The sequence below is a fragment of the Schistocerca americana genome, chromosome 1 (genome assembly GCF_021461395.2).
Source record: "Schistocerca americana isolate TAMUIC-IGC-003095 chromosome 1, iqSchAmer2.1, whole genome shotgun sequence".
NCBI classification, from domain to species: Eukaryota; Metazoa; Arthropoda; class Insecta; order Orthoptera; family Acrididae; genus Schistocerca; species Schistocerca americana.
In genome coordinates, this window is record NC_060119.1 from 58,804,309 (window position 1) to 58,827,244 (window position 22,936).

At 38.4% G+C, this 22,936-nt stretch overlaps 1 protein-coding gene across 1 annotated transcript in view; it reads left to right on the forward strand.

The window, feature by feature from the left end:
* The first annotated feature begins 1,892 nt into the window (after nt 1-1,892).
* The window catches only part of LOC124547764 (microsomal glutathione S-transferase 1-like), a 29,143-nt gene continuing 8,099 nt past the window's right edge, over nt 1,893-22,936 (forward strand). Inside the window, exons 1-2 of the mRNA XM_047125128.1 lie at nt 1,893-2,109; nt 11,424-11,506. Of these exons, the coding sequence (XP_046981084.1) occupies nt 1,978-2,109; nt 11,424-11,506 (215 nt within the window). The 5' untranslated portion in view covers nt 1,893-1,977. The remainder of the gene's footprint in view (nt 2,110-11,423; nt 11,507-22,936) is intronic.

The window sequence follows — 22,936 nt, forward strand, 5'->3', positions numbered from 1 at the left end:
AACGTTCTTTAAGTGCATATGTTGTAATGTGCTGGAATACAAAATTTAATATTGAATAGAAATTATGGTTGTTATGGAAATTGGAAATGAGCGTTTGGCGTCCTTGGCCGGGAGGCCCCTTACGTGGCAGGTCCGGCCGCCTTAGTGCAGGTCTGCCCGCTGAAGCATATTTAACAGCTTACGAGGGACTTCGTGCTTTTAAAAAATCGATCGTTTTGCACTGACAGTTCGATTTCATACAGAGATATGGGCCAGTGTTCAAGAAACCTCAACCTGCAAACTCACTAATAATTTTCTTTACAAGTGAGATCTGTTTTTTAGAATTGTATAAAAATCTTTTCAGTTTCAACAATAATGTTTTGCTCGATTTATTTGCCAAACATTCTCACTGATTGTCCTTCCTGTTAGCAATGAAAGCTCATCGCATACACCAGCCACACGAATGTACTGTGAAGTGTCCCAACTCAGAAACTGATCCAATTTATCAAACACGGCCCAATCAACTGGGGAAACGTAACTTAAGAATGCTTCTAAACTAGACGAAGCGAAACGTGTCCAAGAACAAGAATCAAGTCTTGTAGTCATGTTTAGATAAACAAATGGGGAGAGGGTTTAACGTCCCGTCGAAGACGATAATTAGGGACGAACCACAAGCTCGGTTAGGAGAAGGAAATAGGCCGTGTCCTTTTCTAAAAAATCAAATCAACATTTGTCCTAAGCGATTCAGATAATCCAAAAAAAAGTTAAATCTCTATGGCCAGACGGCGATTTGAACCGTCGCCCTTCTAAATGCGAGGCCAGTACACGTAAAGGCAATTATATTTCATGTGAATGATAAAGCAAATTTAGAAATACCAAAACTCTTAGCAAAACAAATTTATTGTAGAAGAGATCAAGGACTCCAAACAAAAAGGTCGTATGCACATTGTAGTTGCAACTGGCAGTAAATTTATACGTTTATTAATTAATTGTACGTTCTAGTGCTGTCTTTGAAGGGTGAAAAAGCGAAATTTAACTTTTATTACTATAAACGGCCACGGAAACGACTTACCCTAAAACTATTCCGTCACGGAATTAGAACAACAGATTCCTGTATTTCAACCTAGCTGAGAAATGAATCTACGTTCGATTCCCCGTTGGGTACCCCGTTCGACCTGAAACATACAGTCATAGCAGAATATATTGACCACAGAGTAAAAGATTTCATTCCCAACAAGAAACATTGTTGGTGTTGAAATTTTGGGTGCTATAAGGATTCCAGCGTTTAAATAGACCTGCAATTAACCGCATTGCCTAGTACCAAATGGAGAGAATCAAATAACCTAATGAGAACTAGTACACGTTTTCCACACAATCAGATTCATATCATCATATAACTTGATTTGATGCTGCATCGTCATTGGTGAGGTATTAATTAGCGGTATTGTACAAGTGTGTGATAAATACATAGCAGTAGCATAAGCTAGTTGTCGTCATGCTATTGAAGTACACTCAGAACGCTTTCATCGAACGAATCGACTAATTAGTGTAAAGCGGATAGACGCTACACTTTCAAAAAATGGTTCAAATGGCTCTGGGCACTATGGGACTTAACATCTATGGTCATCAGTCCCCTAGAACTTAGAACTACTTAAACCTAACTAACCTAAGGACAGCACACAACACCCAGCCATCACGAGGCAGAGAAAGTCCCTGACCCCGCCGGGAATCGAACCCGGGCGTGGGAAGCGAGAACGCTACCGCACGACCACGAGATGCGGGCGCTACACTTTCAGCTGTGGACCAGAAAGACAGGAATGCGCTTATAAGATTCTTTGACGTTTCATACTCTTAGTAACTTAACAGAGCAGAAGTTGGTAGCCGTGTATATTTGAGCAGTTATGAGTTGAGAGTCAAGGACGCACGCGAGAAACTTGAAAGCGTCGAGTTGCCGCAGACGCACGGTTGCAGGCAGAAGTGTTTCTGTAGTTGGGAAGGATGGCTGCTGCGGAGATACTGCTGACCATAAGTAATCCTGTGCTTAAGGCATACCTCTTCCATGTTGCAGTACTTGGACTAAAAATGCTGTTGATGTCTCCGCTCACAGCACGCCAGCGTTTTAAGCATAAGGTACGATTAACGAAATATAAATTTAACTGTTTACTACGTAACTGTTGCGCATGGGTTAGAGAGAGAGAAATCTGCTAAAGAAGCTGAACAGTTTCATGGTACGTAGTGTCTAGTAAATATTTCTTGAGTCCGCTGTGAATATTTCCTGACTTCCAGTGGAAGACTACTTTTGTTACTTAACTATTCGGTGTACAGAATGAAATGAGGGACTTTATTATTATTTCTTTGAGGAAAAAAAGAAAACATGGTGCCAGATTATCCTTCTCCCCTTCTACTGTGACACTCTGCGTAACGGTACTCTACGGTTTCTGAAAGTGTATTCTCAGAGACATAGGTAGGTGAAATAGCAGCTGCCTAATATAGGACACAAAAGGAGTGTTTGAATTGAATGCACACTTTACTTCGCCATCAATGTATTCCACGTCTTTTTGGTCGAGCTTCTGGCCACATTCGTGTCGCATTGATTACAGCCATTACTCCGTCATTTGTATTCCAATTCTGATTGGGCAGTTGCAGGAATTGAGTATAAAATTATAGTGGAGACCAGCTGAACGCGCTCGGGAAACTAAATTGTCAGGGCGCAGCCAACGAACTTGAGAAATTTTTCGTTTCCGCGCTACGTGTAGTGTTAATATGTGAGAATTGAACCATGGCCGAATTTTCACTCCAATTAATACCGTTACACACGGTAAATTTCAGTACGAAACTATGGAAGCATGTGCTTAAAGATGTGAATCTTCACCCATATTTCATACCTAGATAAAAGCCACAGATATTATTTTACCTCAGAAAGATGGGATGAATTGCAATAATTGTGATTATTTAATGCGTGTATGTCGCGTACTTTATATAGCTCATATCTACGTCGAATTGTTTAAATTGCCGAAAGTGTTTGTAAATTTTCATGGTAAAACTTTTTCAGAAATCCGAAAGCAGTCACAATACGACTTTAATTAAATACCTATATAAGACTCTAAACTGAAGAGAGATTCGAACATTATCCACAAACGGCGCTACCACAGCCCTTGTTTGTATTGTTGCCAACATACGTTCCTTCGGGCTGTTACTGAGGTGTTGCCAATTATCACGATTCTTCGTTCCGTGTGTAACTGGACGTCGAGGATCGAAAGGAGTGTTATGTATTTACTTTTTCCGTTGTCGAGTCATTGAGAATGTTTAGTTATTAACAAATACGACATTACAGCAGATAAGCAATTCATAGTGACTAATAAAGTAATGTTCTGGTACCGGTTTCAGTTTAGTTTATTTTTGTCCATAGATCATATTTTATAATAGTATTACATATGTCACGTTGCAAGCTTTATATAGAATAAACAACATTGCTTACAAAATTACCAATTATACAGAAAAACAGTTTTAATTACGTACTAATGATATTAACAGATACGGTATTGCACGCACAGCAAACAGTGGAGAACTCTCTTTCCTTTAAAAAAAAAAAAAAAAAAAAAAAAAAAAAAAACGGTATGTAATAATGATACACACAAACTGTCTGTACCTTGCAGACGTAAAGGCGGTAGACAGCGTTATATAGGTCAATGGAAGCATCCGATTCCATCTGTTTGCTTTGAGCGATGACGTAAGGGTGTTGTGGTGTGTTACAGCACTGAGTTTATGAGTTGGTTGTGTTTGTAGATGTCTTCTTGTTGTGTTTGGTGACGGTCTCTTCTACATTTTGAGCACTACAATTGGGTCCTTTTTTTCTCTTCCCAGGAAGGTGTTTTCCATTTCCGCACTAAGATGAGCTTTACTCAGTAACTAATTTTAAATTTATCTTTGTTCTGTCAATTTGCCTGCAAATATTGCTTCGCCTCTACCAACATCTAGCTTAGAGATGTCTCTTTCGGAGGTGCACAGTTTATAGTCTTTACGCTAAGTGTGAGTCTGTTATAAATTAATCAGCCTGCATTTCTAGTGCCGCTATTATCATTTTCAGCCTTTTGGTGGAAAAATAGCAATTTCCTCTGGTTCCTGTGTTGTTATAATGGAAATCTCTGTTTAGATGTGCTGTACAATTCACCATTAAAATAAGTATTGGCTTGTGTATGTGCCAACATATTAAAGTTAATATTTTAAATTTGCTTTTGCAGGATTCTGTGGTGTTAGTTTTGCTATGCATGTGAGGTCCTTCTTTTGAAGTTATAACTTTCTCTGAATATGTACATTTGCTACCCTAATTGGTTAAAAAAAAAAAGTGTGGAATGAATAGTTCGATATGCATTTTTAGCAAGACTAAGGTATCCATGGGATAGAACACTAGTTCCTTAAGATCGTTTGATATATTCATTGATTTTTTGGGTCCCATTTGATTACATTATATACAGGATGTGTGCTTGTAATATAGAACAAGTCAGTCCCTTCAAATGTATGGCTTACCACAGTGCTGAATTACAATATAGGACTTAAAACTGACAAGTATGATAGTAATGTTGAATGCATTTTTCTCTTTAATTATGTTTGGATGTTAAAGTTACTTATATACTCCTTTAATTTTGGGTGACTACAGAACAGACATACGATGCGTACAATATGTTAAAGAGATTATAATACAGGTAATAAAAACATTCCTCATTTTTATGCATATGGGACTACTACACTACAAAACTCTTTTTTCATTCAATAATAATCAAGATGTTTCACTTCTGCTATTCTGTAGATCTTGCTCTTTACTTGCTGTTATAAAATTTTATTGCACAACCACCTGTGGTGAGAACATTCACACAATAGTTCTCAAATGGCTTTGTGAAAAGGAACAGATTCCTGTCATCAGTGAAATGAGTAACTGGAAGAACATTCCAATTGTTGTTACCAAACAAAGCATAATGTGAGAATAGACAGAACAAGGATCTTTACGAATAAGGTGTCCAATAAAATTGTTTACAGAGATGTGGTAACTATGTTGAAAAATAGTCATGCAACCTGTCTGTCAGTTTGAAGTGTGGTGCAGCATACAATAAAAGTTACTTGGGCTGCCATAATAATATGTAACTTACTTTTTGAAGTTGCCTCATATAATTACTATAAGCCTGTGGTAGGGTTTGTAGAACATGGCTTCTGCTCTGAAAGATTTGTAGAAGCCATAGTAGACCAAAATATTAATTTTATTTATTTACTCGTATCGATAGGCAGCAATTTACAAACAATATAAGTACAAGATTAAATTCATATGACGTCAATTTACAAAGAATTACATGATTAAATTCCATAAGACATCCAAAATCCCGCTGTTTGAACTGCTGTATCATTGGCGATAACCAGATCGGGTATGGGGTTGGGAGGTTTCTACAGTTGAGCAGGTGTTGATGATCTTGCTGTTCGCCACATTCGCATAGTTCATCTCCTAGAGAGAAACCCCATTTCTTCAAATTGACCAAGCATCGGGATACACCAGTTCTCAGCCTCCATGTTTTATATGGGAGGTGGCGTCCTTTAGCAAGCTCTTCTTTAGGGTTGTTCCAGTAACTGTCTGATGGTGAGTTACACCAAAGCTGTATTCGATGATTTGCAGGTGATGTTAAAAGTTTTAGTACAGCATAGACCTTTCCCCTGAAAATGAAGCCAGAGTGAGAAAGTTTTAGTCTTTATGGCAAAAGACCATTTTTCTGTAAAAATACATGTATGTTTTGAAGTAGTATCTATTTTAAGTCAATACAGTTTACCAGCAGGTAGATTCCATTCATGAAGTGCAACTCTGGAATGTGCAGAATACCTACCTATGGCTGCCACGACCTTCAAAATATTTCTCATCCACAAATTTCTTTACATATAAGAATTGGAGGAAAACAATGAACACAAATCTTTCGAAAGCTGTAGATTTTCTTGTAGTTTCTGCCTCAGATCCCTCATTCTTGCCATTGGCAAGGCACATTTCACTATCCTGATATAATAAGACATTTTCACTTTTAAAATCCAAGACTCTTCTCAATATTAATTCATACAGTTGGTCTGTATGTACTGATAATTGTTTTACCTTTGTAAAATAAGCAGTAAGTAAAATACCTTTTGTGTCTCAGAAATACTGGCTAGTATCCAATATCGGCTAAAGAAAACATAGTAAAAGTGACAATTAAAGGGCCATCTGATTGGGGATGAAAGTAATGAGTATGTGAATAGAAACAATTTTTTTAAAAGTATTATACATGTTATTTCAATTTAGAAGTTGTTATTGATTATAAGAAAGAGTCTATTTGGAAAGCAGGTCATCTTAGAGCCGTAATATCATTCACTTTCCTTTATCCAGTAATTATGAGGTTAGGTGTTATTTGCTTACTTGTGGCAAATCTTTGACACAGTTTGGGACAGACAGTTGTGGAGAAGTTGGGTTTTGGACTGGTTTCAGCCTTTTTGCTGTATTGATCGATGCACAAAAATGTAATTCATAACTAAAGTCATAGCTGATTTTAATATCTCTTTGATCAGTTGTAGGTTCTAGATAACATCAGTTATGAGTGAGTAATTACACTGCACATGTTGAATGCCTAAAAAAAAATCTCCAAAGTCATGAGCCAGAACAGTCATGTGCTTAGTATTAACAGTCCAAAATATAACAAACCAAGTTTCAACAACACAGTAGGTTTCTAAACAACTGGCTAATAAGGCATGGCACATTCTTCATCCAGTAAGCAAATAGCCTGCCCATTGCTGTGGTCATATGAAATGACTGAACATATTTCCTATGGCCATTTTGTATTCCAGTGCTGTTAGTCTGTGTATTGACAAAATTTTGTGCAGCTAGTATTTATATCCCTTCAAACAGATATAACAAACCCTGTCACTTTAACAAGCATATAGAGTCAAAAACTGACCTGGGCTTGTTTTGGGGTGGCTACATAGATCCCGGTGAAGAGATCATTCAGTGCCAGGATTGACTTGTGAGTATTCAATTCAACTGATAAGTTAGTTGTGTGTTTGTATGTGCCTCTGACGCTTTACATCAGATGTAGCGCTTGAAGTGGAATACGAACTGGATTCACCCATTTTATCCAGCAAAAACCTGTTATGTCTGTGGCATGTAGTGTGTATGAGTGATATATCAATTAGAAGGATGAGGTAAGATTGGGAGGTCTTATGCCTGGTGACAGGGCAAGTTGGAGGAGCAGGCATTGTTGTGTTGCTGTTCCAGCCCTGAGTCAGTGTTGCTGAAGGTGGGGTGCATGCTCAGCCTGGTGTCACAGCTGGAGCTGATTCCAGTGACAAATCAGATAGCCATGACAGGCTGTGGCTTGAAACGGATGAGGAGCCACTGACAACACATCGTATCTCTGTGTGATGCTGAATGTGAAAGATCAGAACTGTGAGCTCACATAATAATGCCTCACCCATGGGAGCTGGACTCACTCTGTTAGGTACATCATACTGAACAATATGCAATGTCTACACCCATATAGCAGCTCTGCCAGGCTTCTGCAACTGACGAGTTTTATTTATAATTTGTGAGAAAGTTTTTCTTGCTTCCCCTCATTGATGACTATCATTCATAATTTGTGAGAAAGTTTGTCAAGGTTTCCTCAGGAGATGTAAGTGTCATCATTTGCATCTGAATTGGGGGCCAATTTTAGACACTATATTGTGGGAGAAAACTTTGCACCAAAGATATAAGATACGTAATGCTTAGACCACAGCATTTGCAATAGATATTGTCATAAGGGTCACATATAGGAAACTGAAGAGGACATATATCACTAGTAGCCCTTCAACAGTGAAGTATAATCTTTATACATATCCCCTAAGGATGCTCTTATTTAGTCCATAGCAGTGGGGGAGGAGGAAGGAGGCTTTGTTTTGGGTGCATTCTTTGAAGACCTGGCTTGCCCTATCAGTATCAGCATTAGCACAAAATCAGTGAAAAAAAGACACTAGATCACAATGGTAGTTCATTAAAATTACCAGTTTCGTCCTATACTTAGGGCATCTTCAGACAGCGCCATCAGCTGAAGTTGTCGATGCCTACAACAGCCAGCTGACCTCAGTCTCTGTTCCAGCAACTGGATTACAAGATTGCTGCTTCTCAAAAATGTTACCAAAACTCAGCATTAATGTCTGGCAAGTACATATGGCACCACATCAAAACATTCATCCTAGTCATTCTCCAGTGCAGTTAGGGGAGAAACTGGAGGATTTGTAGCAGGAGCATGGTCGGAATGGTAATCCAGTGTTCTGCTTCTTCCATGGCCAACAGCTGTACACCATTTCTGCTGCTTAACTGGTGTTACAAAGAAAAATCTGTATGCTAGGCTTATCCATACTATCTGAACTGAAAACCATACCCCATAAAGTAACATAACTTGCCTTTCCGACTGAGGTGCTTTGCAGGGAGTAAAGGGAAGATCAAGTGGAGCTTTGTACTTTAGAGGTGTACATAAAATTTTGTACCTCCATAAATAGTGGCCAAAGTCTCCGAAATTTAGTTGAGGTACTGATAATCTTTTTGAGGCACAGTAAATTGGTTGTTTGAGGATGTCAGCATTCTTGTGCAATGATTATGCTGATGCCTTATTATGATGCATCCAGTGCTAACTTAAGGATCTAACATGGTGTGAAGGTTGCATGGCAGGGAGCAAATTTATAACACTTTTTCAATTATGCAGATTCCTTCTGGCAGGCCGCAGATAAAGATAGAACCATTTTTGTGCTGCTGGTGCTACGGGTTGTCTATTTGAGCACCAATAGGTATAAATTTGCTATAATATATTGCACATCCAAAAACGATTGCAGTTATTTTAGATTATTGGAAGTTGACAGTTTGTGAGCTGTCATTGTTGTGTACTGTTGTATCAGAGTCTAAGAAAAGGTGCTCTACATTTTCCAAGTGTCGCTCCCACATAGCCTCCATAACTTTTGTGTCTTCCATTTAGTTTGCAAGTTACGGAAATCATTGGAGGAGGTGACCCGGTATTGAAATGTGGTAAGCACACTTGTGATTTGAAACATGGTCACCAGTTATGGCTGTACATTCTATAAAGCATGTGGAAGACTATGGTCTGTTGGCTTTCCTTGCCCACAGGCAAGCAAGTATCCACTAAATCTATTAAAAGAAATACTGTTTTCACAGCTAACATAGCCAACTGTTTTTCTGATCAGTGAATGTGGCAATGATAAATATTGCAGTGCATGTTGATGGTCAGTTTAAACCACCACGTATCCTTATATACAGGTGTTGTATTCTGAACAATAAAGACTGGAGGTGTGAGTGGAAAAACAAGTTTAATCCCACAACTCAAGTTCACACAATATCTGATTACAATTACTGTCAGACAGAATTGTACACTTTTAAGTCCCTATCACAATCATACAACACTATCACTTCGAGTCTGTATATGTCCTTAGTTACATACAGTGAGTCCAAATACTTCATGAGACTGCAGCCCAACTTCATACTTACACCCATGGCGGGGCATGTGCTTTTAATTAGTCTGGGTGTGCAGGGGTAAACAGGCAACTGGTGAGCATGCAGTGTCATGACATGTAGTGATTGGCCTGCAGTTGGTAGGTTGCTATTTTCTACATATGCCAGCAGGGGTTACTGCAGAAGCGGCATAGTGGTGGTTGTGCCTGTGCTGTTAAGTGGCGGTAGTGCCACCGCTGCCTATTGGCCATGAACTGAATGCTGTCTGATTCCTGGCTGCAAAATGCTTTGCACCATGCTGTGGTCATTGATGATAATGCAACAAGCTTTTCCTGACAGTCACCATGGGCAATGCCCAGTGATTGAATAAAATGGGTATAACGATGCCCGTTGCCTGCATCCTATTTAGTGTTGCTTTTACGAGCTTGCACACAGAAAGTGCAAATGGTTGAGCTTAAGAAAAAAGATTTGACTGGACTAGTATTGTTTGCTGATCATTTGCTGCTTTGGTGATCAGAGCAGCAAAAAAGAAGGGCCTAGCAGATATCCAACTTTATTAGCAGCTGGGTGAAGGTCTAATTGGAACTCCAACTTGCTGATGTTGATACCCAGTATAGTTGTTACCTTGCTAGATGTTTCATTGAATGATATTTCATTGATTGCTGTGGATACCTGTGACATGCTGTGGAACATTATGTGAAATGTGGCATTTCCACTTGGCAACAAAGGCAGAAGGCAGCCAGCTCCCTGTTCCTGTTTGCAAGCATTGCATACAGTGTCTCAGTATGGTTTATGTTAATACTGTGTATGCTGTTGCAATCTGTACATGACTTGCACAATGTGTTATTACTTTGTTTACTACAAAGTTGGCCTGTTGTGAGTGTTGTGGAAGTGTGGCCCTACATTATCAATACCAATGAATTACACTTGGAATCATTCAACTTGTACAAATACCTGGGTGTAAGAGTACATTGGGAAACAAAATGGAATCATGAATGAGGCAGATGGTAGACTTTGATTCATTGGTAAGATACTTGGAAAATGCAATCAGTCTACAGATGAGTGTTTTACAAAACACTCGTACAATCCATCCTGCATTATTGCTAAAGTTTGTTGGACCCTTAACAGGGGATAATGAATGCCTACTGTTGAAAGTGTGAAAAGAAGTTCAGTGCAAATGGTCATTGGTTTGTTTGGATCATGGGAGAACATCATAAATGCTCAAAAACCTGACTGGCATATCCTTGAGGATAGAGGACAACTATCCTGTGAAAACCTATTTACAATGTGTCAAGAACCAGCACTGAGGGATCTATAAATGTACTACAGCTCCCTTCATATGACTCCCATACATGGTGTGATGACAAGATTAGAAGTGTTGGACCAATCATTCTTTCCCTGCTGCATATGTGGATAGAATGGGGAAAAAACACTGATATGTGTTGGCAATGGGGTGTACACTCTGCCATACACTTCAGTGGTTTGTGGAGTGTGGTTGCACATCTAGACAACAATTGTGATGACATGGTATGTACAATGTGCTTAGAGTACCTACCAATGTTGTCAGTAGCAAGCCACTGACTACTTTCTACTAGCTGTCTTTCCACATATCAGCACCTAATTTTGCCATGATGGTGATTTGTTAATAACTTACAAAAGCTATGAATCTGATTGCTGTCAGCTTGTAAACTTGGTAAGAAATGGAGACTGTTAACGTGGACATATATGGTGGTCAGCCAAGAAATTAAAACAAATATTGCTGGTACTAAATTCATAACTAAAGAGAACTGAAAAATTTCACAATCTTGTGTACTTTACTCTGTTGTACCTTCTGAAGTAGCTTCTAAAAGTGTTTATGTAACAACAATTGCTGTTCTTATGTTATATCTCATTGTCATTGTCTGATATTAAATAATACTTTGCTATTACTGCTTTCATGTCTCATCAGATTTTTATAAGTCCTGAAGACGCTGCGTCTATGAAAGGTGCCAAAGTGAAATATGATCATCCTGATATTGAACGAGTAAGGAGGTAAGTACATGAAATAAATAAATATATTACTGAAAGAAAGCCTACCCAATACTGTTTGGAAATGCAGTATAATTTAATTTTCTTCTCACTCTCATGTGTATTACTTATGTATAGAGTACATATTACTTTCATTAACTTTTTCACAACTGTACAGTTGTCATTTCAGTTTTGATGTTGAAGAAGGTATAACAATCTAATTGGTGCATAAATAACTTTTTTCTGAACATGTAGAGAGCAAAAGAAAATAAAAATGTAAAAATATTTACTGGTGTACAAAAAGTTTAATATATGTTATCCCTCGATTTAAATATTATACCATCAAGGCCAAGCATAATATTACACATTTCCCAGATCACAGTGATTTCATATTGAAATTTAGGAAGTGAAACATTTAGAACAACTGTGGCTCATGATTGTAAAAGCAGCTGCTTGACATATAGCCCATAAAGCAAGAAGCAAATTGCTCTCTCTCTCTCTCTCTCTCTCTCTCTCTCTCTCTCTCTCTCTCACACACACACACACACACACACACACACTCACTCACTCAAATTGAAATAAGATAATTTCATCCATCTTTAGGACTCATCTAAGTACAGAGCCTTGTACATCAGCAGCAGCTTTTGTACATAATCAAAATTTTGGTGCATTTTTTGCTATTGAGCATTCCTCTGGTTGTCTTAAGAGAGATTTTTATTGATCATTGATTTTATCATGTACAATGATTTAGGACTTGTCATATGTTAAAACACAAAATAAATAAATAATAGTGACTGTATACAACTCATGCAGATAATTAAATACCAGAACAAAAGCAAATCATACAGATACATACAAAATCATATGGATAACCCAATACATAACTCAAACAAATTCTATATTTACATTGTATCCAATAACACATGGCTATGTTTAACTTAAGTTATGGATGTCCTCAAATTTACGTACTCACCACCACTGTAAAAGCTTTCATTTATAATTATATTCTTAAGTTCATTTTTAAAAATGTGAAGCTTTGGTATCTTTTTAACTCTTTAAGGGAAGGGCCCTAAAAAGAATTTTGGGTTCATATATTACACTTTTTGGTACAGGGCTTTCTTATGTACTTCTCTATGGAAGTCAGTTCTGTGTCTAGTTCCATAGTTGTGGTAATCAGTTCAAAGAAAAGAGCTGGGGATGGGATTTAAAAAAGCATATGCATTCACAGATATAAATAGATGGAAGAGTCATAACTTTCAGTTCTTTGAATATTTCCCTACAGGACGCCCTAGATGCAATCCTTTTTATAGTTCTTATTGCACATTTCTGGACAGTAAAGGAGTGTTTTGCTAGACTTGAAAAACCCCAAAATATGACACCATATCTCAGTGGACTATGCATGAATGCATAATAGGCACTCATCACTGTTTCTTCCCTGCAGGAATTTTTGAGCATTCTTAATATGTAACAGCATTTACTTAGTTTTTTTTTAGCCATTCTGTATGTTTATCCCATTCAAGATGCTCATCTAACCAAATTCCTAAAAAATTTATTATATGAAGCTTGTAGTATTTCCTGCTTGTCAAACTTCACTATTATGTTAGGGATTACTTTATTTGAAGTATGCCTGTTATGCATCCATCACATTTTCTTCTCATTAATAAGTAGACTGTTTTCTCTAAACCGTTTAATTACTTCATTCCTTATTTCTGTTTTTTTGAGTAGGGCAGTCACATTCTGAGCTTTAACAAAGCGGCTAGTATTTTCAGCAAAGAGTACAGCATCAGGTTGTGTTAAGTAACTTGGTAAGTCTTTTATGAATATCGGGAAAACAGAGGTCCCAACTTGGTGTACTCCACTGAGTAACTTTCTCATATACAGAAAAGACGGATTTACCATCATGAACTGTTTCCACTTTCTGGTACCTGTCAAATAAGTACGATTTAAACCACATATGAGCAGTGCCATGGACTCCATAGCAGTACAGTTTTATGATCAATAAGATCAAATATGTTAGATAAGTCTAAAAACAATCCACAGTTTATTTCATTATGGTCAATGGAATTTAGAACAAGTTTTAGGAAATTATGTATAGCACTTCTGCATGGTCTATATTTTTCTAAATCAATTTTGTTCATTGGGAAATATTCTACATTTGTTCAAAAAAGCAGAGTCTTTTGTACATTATTCTTTCAAAATTTTTTGAGAAACAAGACAACTTTGATAAGGGTCTATAGTTTTTTGCATCATAGGGTCACTGTTTCTACATACTGGTTTTATTATTCACAGCTTAAGTTCTCTAGGAAAAGTACCAGTGCTGAAAGAAACATTAATTATAACAACAAGGTGAGGAACAATATATTTGCTGAGTTGGATTACTTTGTCAGGAATGCTGTGTGTACCACAGGAAAATGTATTTTTTGGTTTGCTGATTGCATTCTCTGCCTCTTGTATTGTTACAGGATACAAAAACATAGTTTTAGGATTCTCAGAGATGTTATGATTAGCCTTTATGTGACTGATTTTTTTATAAGATTTTGTACTAAACTTGTACAGTGGCTATTGAATATAGTGGCAATTTGTAAAGGATCATTTATAGTTTTGCGTTTGCTATTAAGAATAATGTTGGTGTCTTTTGCTTTGATTCTGCCCGAGTTTGTATTTATCACATTCCAACCTGATTTCATTTTTTTAGCTGCACTTGTTTCTGTTGATGTATGAGTCATTGCTTAATTTTTTTGCTGCTGTAATGACTTTCTTCTACAGTTTTCTGTAACAGTTTACATACTGTTTCAGAGCTGGCTTTGGCCTAGCTGATTTACTTAACTTGCTCTGAAGATTTTCATATCCCCTGTGTTATCCAAGTGTTAGTTCTGGTTTTTACTTTAATTTTCTTTAGAGGGAATGCAGTTTCATAGTGATGTTTGTAACAAGCTGAAAAAGACTTAAACTTCATATCTACAGTGTTGTATTTGTCCAAATCCCAGTTTGAAATGTTTAACAATGAATTAAAAATCCTAATGTTGTTCTCATTTATACACCTTCTGTAGAAGTATTTCTCACTTTTCCTGGAATTTGTGCTGAGTACATTATTTACACTAAATTTTATTGCTTCATGATCTGAGAATCCAGTGTCAGTCACTTCTGCACTATGATCAAATGCTTGCAAGTCAAAAAATATTTGATCAATTGTAGTTTTATTGGTCTTTCCAAGCCTAGTGTATTCATGGACAGTGGGTGATAAATTATGTGAGCATAGTAAATTATTCAGTTTAAACACATTTTAACAGGTTATATTAAAGTTTACACTGAAATCTCCAACTACAACAATATTTTCTGTAAAATTCCATAATTCACAGAAGACCCTTTCTACACTGTCCAAGAACGCCATAAAGTTGCTAGGGGGGGGGGGGGGGAGGGGGAGAGATCAGTATATGCACACAATGATTATTTTGTATATAAAAACAAAGATGAGGTGACTTACCGAACAAAAGCGCTGGCAGGTCGATAGATACACAAACAAACACAAACAAACACACAAAATTCAAGCTTTCGCGACAAACTGTTGCCTCATCAGGAAAGAGGGAAGGAGAGGGGAAGACGAAAGGAAGTGGGTTTTAAGGGAGAGGGTAGAGGGTAAGGAGTCATTCCAATCCCGGGAGCGGAAAGACTTACCTTACGGGGAAAAAAGGACAGGTATACACTAGCACACACGCACATATCCATCCACACATACAGACACAAGCAGGGAAATATGTCTGCTTGTGTCTGTATGTGTGGATGGATATGTGCGTGTGTGCTAGTGTATACCTGTCCTTTTTTCCCCCTAAGGTAAGTCTTTCCGCTCCCGGGATTGGAATGACTCCTTACCCTCTCCCTTAAAACCCACTTCCTTTCGTCTTCCCCTCTCCTTCCCTCTTTCCTGATGAGGCAACAGTTTGTTGCGAAAGCTTGAATTTTGTGTGTATGTTTGTGTTTGTTTGTGTATCTATCGACCTGCCAGCGCTTTTGTTCGGTAAGTCACCTCATCTTTGTTTTTATATATAATTTTTCCCACGTGGAATGTTTCCTTCCATTATATCAATGATTATTTTGTGTTCTTTAAGTTTGCAAACACAATATTCAAACACTTTTTCAATGTTATTTATGTTACTGAACGTAATTTCTTTGCATTCCATTCCTTGCTTGACATATATGCATGTTCCTCCACCTGTAGAAGTCTCTCTTCAGAAGCTACTAATAATTTCAAATCCTGTTATTCTAGCAGTACATGCTTGGTTTTCCTTTAACCAATGTTCACTCACACATAAAACTGAAACATCCTTTAGCTGATCAAGCAAAAGTACTTCTAATACAGCAATTTTACTAGTTATTCCCCGAATATTCTAGTAAGAAATTACTAGTGATTTATTGTCCTTGGGAACTGTCACACCGCTCATCTCAGTGTTTGGTTGCTAGTTGTCTTCAATAAGAAATCCTTGTAGTAGCCTGGTGGTGACACTTTTCGTTTGCTTAACAGATGGGTGGTTTTAACTGAGTGGTTTAGTTGACACTGTTGTTGATGTCAGTTGTGTAAGATGTCTCACTGCTTCTGAAAATGACTGCTGTGCAGTGGAGCATGCTGTTGACTGGGAAGAAGGATGTGGCAGAATAATGGGGTCATTCTCCTTGCACATTCCTAATAAATTTATGATGTCTCGGATTTTATGGCATCGTAGTGTCTTATCCTTAATATTTAGATGTAGGCCATGGTATGTAAAGTCTTTCTCGCAAGGAACTCTACAGATAAGAAATGTGAGTTGTGGAATGCTTTGCAAATCTTTTTAAACTGCCTATTGGCCTTGTTGATTTCATCATTCACAATAGAAGTGGTTATAAGGCTGTGTCTATGAGGAATCCCTATGACAATTACAGGTGTTCTCCTAGTGGAGTTCAACATTTCTTTCAACTTGTTAGTGGCTCTGAATATTTCATTTTTATATGCATCAATAGTGCCCCCAATAATTATTGCATATTTTAATGAACTGGAGATATTTTTGGCATTTATGTTTCTTGTGATTTCATCCTAAGGTGCCCCACATTTTACAATGGAAGCAGCATTTACATGAAAATCGTCACATATGATTCCAGCAAGGCCATGTCCATGGCTATCAGAGTATATCATTACTTTCAATCTGGAAATCTGGGAATTGAAATTTGTATTTATTTGCACATGTTTGTTTGTAAAGTATGTTGTACCTGGAGGTAGTTCTGTCTTCTGTACACTCTGTGTATTGAACATTGCATTTTTAAGCAAATGACTGTATGTGGGCCTACTGTGTTCTGTATGTAGTTCAGATTTCCCTGCACTCATTTCTGCCTCAGTTCCACAACTGTTAAGTGCTGAATGATACGTGTTTTCACACTGTTTACGACACACTAAATTCACTAACCTAAAATGTTCACAACTGTTGTCATTATCATTGCTGTCTGAATTGTTACAAAGGCTTTGCATCAATGCCTGACTGTTTTCTGCTGGAAGACAAGTGTTTTCACTCTGTCTGCAATGCACTTTCTTCATTGACCTAACATGTTCATGACTGTTGTCATCAGTAATACCGTCTAGATTGCTAAAAAGGCTTAGCATTATTTTTTAAGCATTTTAGAATACTGTCCACACATTTCCACAACAGACTGTAGAGAAGTCAATACACTCACTGTTTGTCCACTGGTGAACATTTCAGTTGCGGACTGATCACCATTACACCTAAGCATGCGACAGTCACAATTTGAGTAATTTAAGTTAACATCACCCAAACACTCTGTATGGTACCATCTTTGTAATGTACAACAAATTCTGATTCCTTTATGAACAATTTTATGACATAGTGTATGCCTTTCAGACACCAAGAAATTAGTTTTCACTGATCGATTTTGACATGCAAGTCGCCGAAGTGGCATCAAATCAAAAGACTTGCACCCAGCGAACACTTTCCCCAACAGGATGCCCTGGCCAAACAACCTTTTACTGAACGATTTATACCCACTTCAATACCAGGCGCCATATTGTTCATTTTTTCTCCTGTATTCTCAGCTATAGCTGAAATTTATCAATACATAAGAAGCTCAGCCTGCAATAAATATGATAATCTTCCATTGTGAACCATGATTTATTAATCTTACCACATAAATGACTAAATCATTTGATTCAGGTATGGAGCCACAGTGATTTTAGTGACAACTCCATCATTATTAAAGTAAATCTTATGAAGTGTACCTTTGTACAATACTTGGATCAGAATAACAAACTCATTGACAGCCAGTAGCTTAAACAACAACTACCATTACAACATTATATCAGAAAGTGAAGTTTGTCATCCTCTTTTCACCACTGACATATAACATTGTTACTTAGGTTTCAGTTACCACAGATGACACTTGCAGCTGGTAACCTAATTGCTGTAATTTTTATCATTGTCTCTCTGTGTGTGGTACGTTTAATTCACTTAACAGAATGTTCGAAGCTAGCAGAGAAATTTTAGACTAAAGTGATAAGGTTATTGTAAGCTTGCAAAGAAAATTGAAGTTATAGGCCTTAACAGAAGATGATGTGGATGTATCTGTTAAGCAACCATACAGCTGTTGTTGCCACAGACATATTGCGTTATGCATACAGTGACTGACAGATATCACCCTCCTCATGCTCAACAGTGTTCAACTGTCAACTACATAGTTACTCTAATCAAGGTACAAAACAGTGCCAGTATGGAAGAAAAATTTCTTAATGTGTGTGATACTACGAGGGTCAGTCAAAAAGTAATGCCTCCTATTTTTTTTTCTACGTTTAATTGTCAGGAAATTTAAATGCAATTACATAGGTTGAAAACCACAACATTGAGGATCATTTTGTCATTTTTCAATGTAATCTCCGCCCATCTCTACAGTTTTGGTCCATCTTTGAACAAGGGCATGTATCCCAGCACGGTAAAAATCACAGCTCTGCTTCCTAAGCCATTGACGCACGGATGTTTTGACGGCCTCCTCATCTTCAAAATGAATCCCACGATGAGTTTCTTTTAGTGGCCCGAACAGATGGAAGTCTGATGGTGCCAGGTCAGGGCTGTATGGGGGATGAGGCAAAACTTCCCATCCAATTTTGACAATCTCGTCAGAGGTGTGACGACTGGTGTGTGGTTTTGCATTGTCATGCAAAAGAAGAACATCTGCCATTGATTTTGTTGGGCGAACTCGCTGAAGACGTGCTTTAAGTTTGTTGAGGGTTGTGACGTATTGAACAGAATTTATTGTGCATCCCTGCTCCAAAAAATCAACCAGAATCACACCCTCTGTATCCCAGAAAACTGTTGCCATAACTTTCCCTGCCGATCGCACAGTTTTGAATTTTTTCTTCCTCGGCGAGCTTGTGTGACGCCACTCCATTGACTGCCTCTTTGATTCGGGTTCAAAAAAATGCACCCATGTTTCGTCCCCGGTCACAATTTTTTTCAGAAACTCATCTCCCTCCAAACGGAAGCGCTGCAAGTGTTGGGAGGCTATTGTTTTCCTTGCCTCTTTATTCTGATCGGTTAACATTCTTGGAACCCACCGTGCACAAACTTTTGAGTACCCCAATTGTTTAATAATCGTGATCACACTGCCTTTACTAAGAGAAATAATGCGACACACTTCATCTGCAGTCACCCGACGGTCACCACGAATGATGTCATCAACTTGCTGAATGTTGTGTGGAGTCACTGCACTCACCGGCCTGCCGCTCCGCTTTTCGTCAGTCAACGGTGTTTGCCCTTCAGCTTCCTTACAACGACGAACCCATCGTCTAACAGTGCTGACATCCACTGTCACAACACCATACACCTTCTTCAGTCTTTCATGAATGCGTATGGGCGTTTCACCTTCTGCATTCAAGAATTCAATCACACAACGCTGTCTCAAACGAACATCGATGTCGGCCATCTTACAAACTTCTGCTGTGCTGCCACCTGTTGACACAGAAAGTTACTACTGCAGTGGATTGCAGAAGAAGGTTTGAGGAATGGCGCCAAATTCAAATTTTTCACTTAACTTAATTTCTTTAAGTAGAAAAAAAATGGGAGGCATTACTTTTTGACCGACCCTCGTAAGTTACAGTTAATTCAAATAATACTTTCAAGCAGTATGAATTCTTACACCGAAATCTAGTCTTTTTTCCGGCATAATATTCTGTAGCTTTCTGTTTTATGGAGCTAATGATACCGTGAGTGTGTTTTTGCTCCTTAATTTATTATGGAACTTCATTTCTATAATCTGCAATGGCTGCTCTGTTTAATAGACAAATTTTGACTGTGCAGTATACATGTGGTTAACAGTTTTTGTGTGTAGCATTAGTATCCAAGATATTTAAAAAGACTGATTTTGGCTATAGAAGTTTAGTTACACAAGAGGCAATCAAAAAGCAATGGGAATTTTCGTTTTTCTGAAAGAATCTTTATTTATTCACCATCAACAGCAACTTTTCCCCCTTCAATATAATCCCTCTCAGATATAATCCACTTGTACCAGCACTTTTTCCAGTCTTGGAATCACTTTTAGAATTCACTGTTCATTATTGTTAGATGACCCATAGATTGTCATCCACGGAGAGTGAAACGAGATGTCAGGATGAGAGTAGATTTGTTTAATTAACTTCTTTATTCTGGCCCAAAGCTATAGTTCATCAGGAACATATTGGTGGAGGCATCCAGTTGCCTCTCATGCAAAACAGTATAGTCCAGCATTGCTGACAGCGCAAAGAGCTGGGCCAAGCATGACATCACTTGAATGCCACTGACAGTGATTTTCCGGATGCAACTGTGATGACAGCGTGGCAGTGCAGGTGACGGTACCTCTGAAGCAGCTGTGACCTCCTCCCAGTGAGCGGGCAGCTCTCTGATCTGGCAGCAGCTGCTCTGGTGACTCAAGGCAGTCTGCCCTGCCATGCGATCGAACAGTCAATGCTGTACTGCATTCTGGGGTGTCGCTCTGGGTATCACAGGTTCATGGTGTAGGCTGTGATAATGAGATGAGAATATTTTAGAACATGAATGGCTGAGTACTTATATTCTCCAGACTACGTTCATCTACAGCTTGACATGCAAGTGAGGAAAGGTTTCTGACCTTTCATTAGCATATTGCAGAATTGGCTGTTGCTATACCACACACAGCTGGCTCTGTTTCGCAATGCCAGTCGGCCATGTTTTGCTTCGAAATGCATAACACTCTTGCCAGCATGTGGATGGGTCTGTTGCAACTCATTCCACTCTGGTGAGATTTTTGACCTCTTAAGAATTATTCTAACAGTTGGTTTCCTTAACCATATCTCTTAATCTTACACATTTCTACAGGACCTCTTGCCCTGCTCCTTAGCTCAAACACAATGGAACTTATTTCATTACTAGGATTCTTGCACAATATCTTCTAACTCTCTATTCCAAACTTACAACCTAAAATGAATCAATTATCCTTAATACCACACCCTTGTGTGTTCATCTTCCTTCTGCTGCTTTTATGTTCAGGGTATCCAGTCTACTGGAATCTGAATAGCAGCTGGGTCCGAACTCAGTCTTGTGCTTCAACATCTACAGACCAAAACAAGGACTATGCTCAGCAGAACAAGGGTCACTGTGGTGGTTGGTATGACAATAGTCAATGTTGTCTGTTTCCAGTACTTATGTTCCCAATATAAATTTACATGCTGCACTAAGATTTCCAGGGAATCTTGTTGCCCCTACTGGTTCAGAAATGTGTTTATAGACTGTATTAATTCTGGCCCTAGAGTTTGATTCAAACTGTTTAGATTTGTGGCAGTTACGACTTCCATGGGCTCCTGTCACCAATACAAACAAGGCTGTGAAGTATTCTGGTGAGTCATCCCTGAAATCTCAGCAGGTAGATGGAAGGTAGGCCTCATTATCACGTGCGCTGTTCCACTTAATAATAAACTGCTCCCATTTAATTCTAGCCTCTTTGCTGATGTATGGTTCCACTGCTTGAAACAATTAGCCACTACTACCATCTTGTCAGAAGTAGAGTACAACTAATGTGTCTTGACCTGCTGAAAGTGCAATTCTGGCTTGATCACTTCTTTATTGCATTCACTGACTGCCTTTTATCCCATTAACAATTTCAATGTGCAGGAATCGTGCCACACTCATATTATCATATTCGGACAGACTGTGATCGCCACACTGTAGCATTTTTGTAACTTTGCTCCCTCCATTTCTACAGAACTTCCCTTGTCTTTAGTAATTAATAATAGTTGCTGCATTTTTACTCTTACAGAGTATGTCAACAATCTGAACTTGACAAAATATGCATGAACTATGTAGCGCTTGTAACATTCTTGTTTCCCTGCTATTGGTGTACAAATGGAAATTTAAAATCTCCCTCCACCAGTTCTCACTGATCCTGTGGCTGCCTTGAAATGAAAAGATAAGTTTGTGTGTTTGGGTTCTAAAGCCAACCCAACTCCAGTGGTAGTTCCTTCTGTACTTTCCTTAGACCTTCCAAGTACTACTCTGGTGACAACTTTACCCCTAGCTGACCTTGTACTGCCTGCTGCATAGCCTCCTGTAGTTCTGTTACTTTCCCTTGTGCTTCTATGGACTGCCACCATTTTATCATTACTACTTCCTTATCTAAGACTTCTGCTTTGGTTTGTAGTTCCGTGGTATACCGATTAACTGCCTCTTCTGTAGCTCTGGCATACCGCATTACTTCTCCAGTCATTTGTCGTAGTTGTCATGTATTATTTTTCAATATGTCTTCCTCTAAGCTTGCAATCTGCATAGTGTGCCAATCACTCATGGCTTTGTTCCCTTTTGCCCACTGATAAACCTATTCTGCAGTGTCATTAACTCTTTGTTTTCCTCATCAGCAGTGCCAAATATTGTTCTCATAAGCCAACTCCACCATTGATACAACCCCTCTTACCTTACATATGTAGAATAACCCCCAGTACCTGGATCGTTTTACTCCTTAATTTCTCATATGCTCCTTGTACTCTCTTACATACACCAGCACTTCCTTTGAGTAACCTGTGCCCTTCCGTTCCCTGATGGAATTTGTGGAGTGCTTCTTCCAATCTTCTCACCTCATTACACATGTTCCATGCATTGAATACTGCCTGTACCATCCAGTGAAGACTGGCAATCACTGCATCTTCCTGCTTGGCGAACAGCACTTCCCCTTCCAGGTGCTGGTCCTATAACACTTCTACCCTGACAAAGACAGCATTCCCTCTACGAACTGCATCAAGTCGCCTTCTCTGCATCTCACCTGTGAGCAGGAATATCTATCACTTTCCTCCCCTTAAATTCCTTGCTGCTGTGCAGCTGCTTATACTAATTACACTAAATCTATACCTAATCAAAAAAAGTTAATTGACTATCTCCTAGGCCTTAATCCATAGGGGTTTCTCAGTACCGATTCATTCACAAC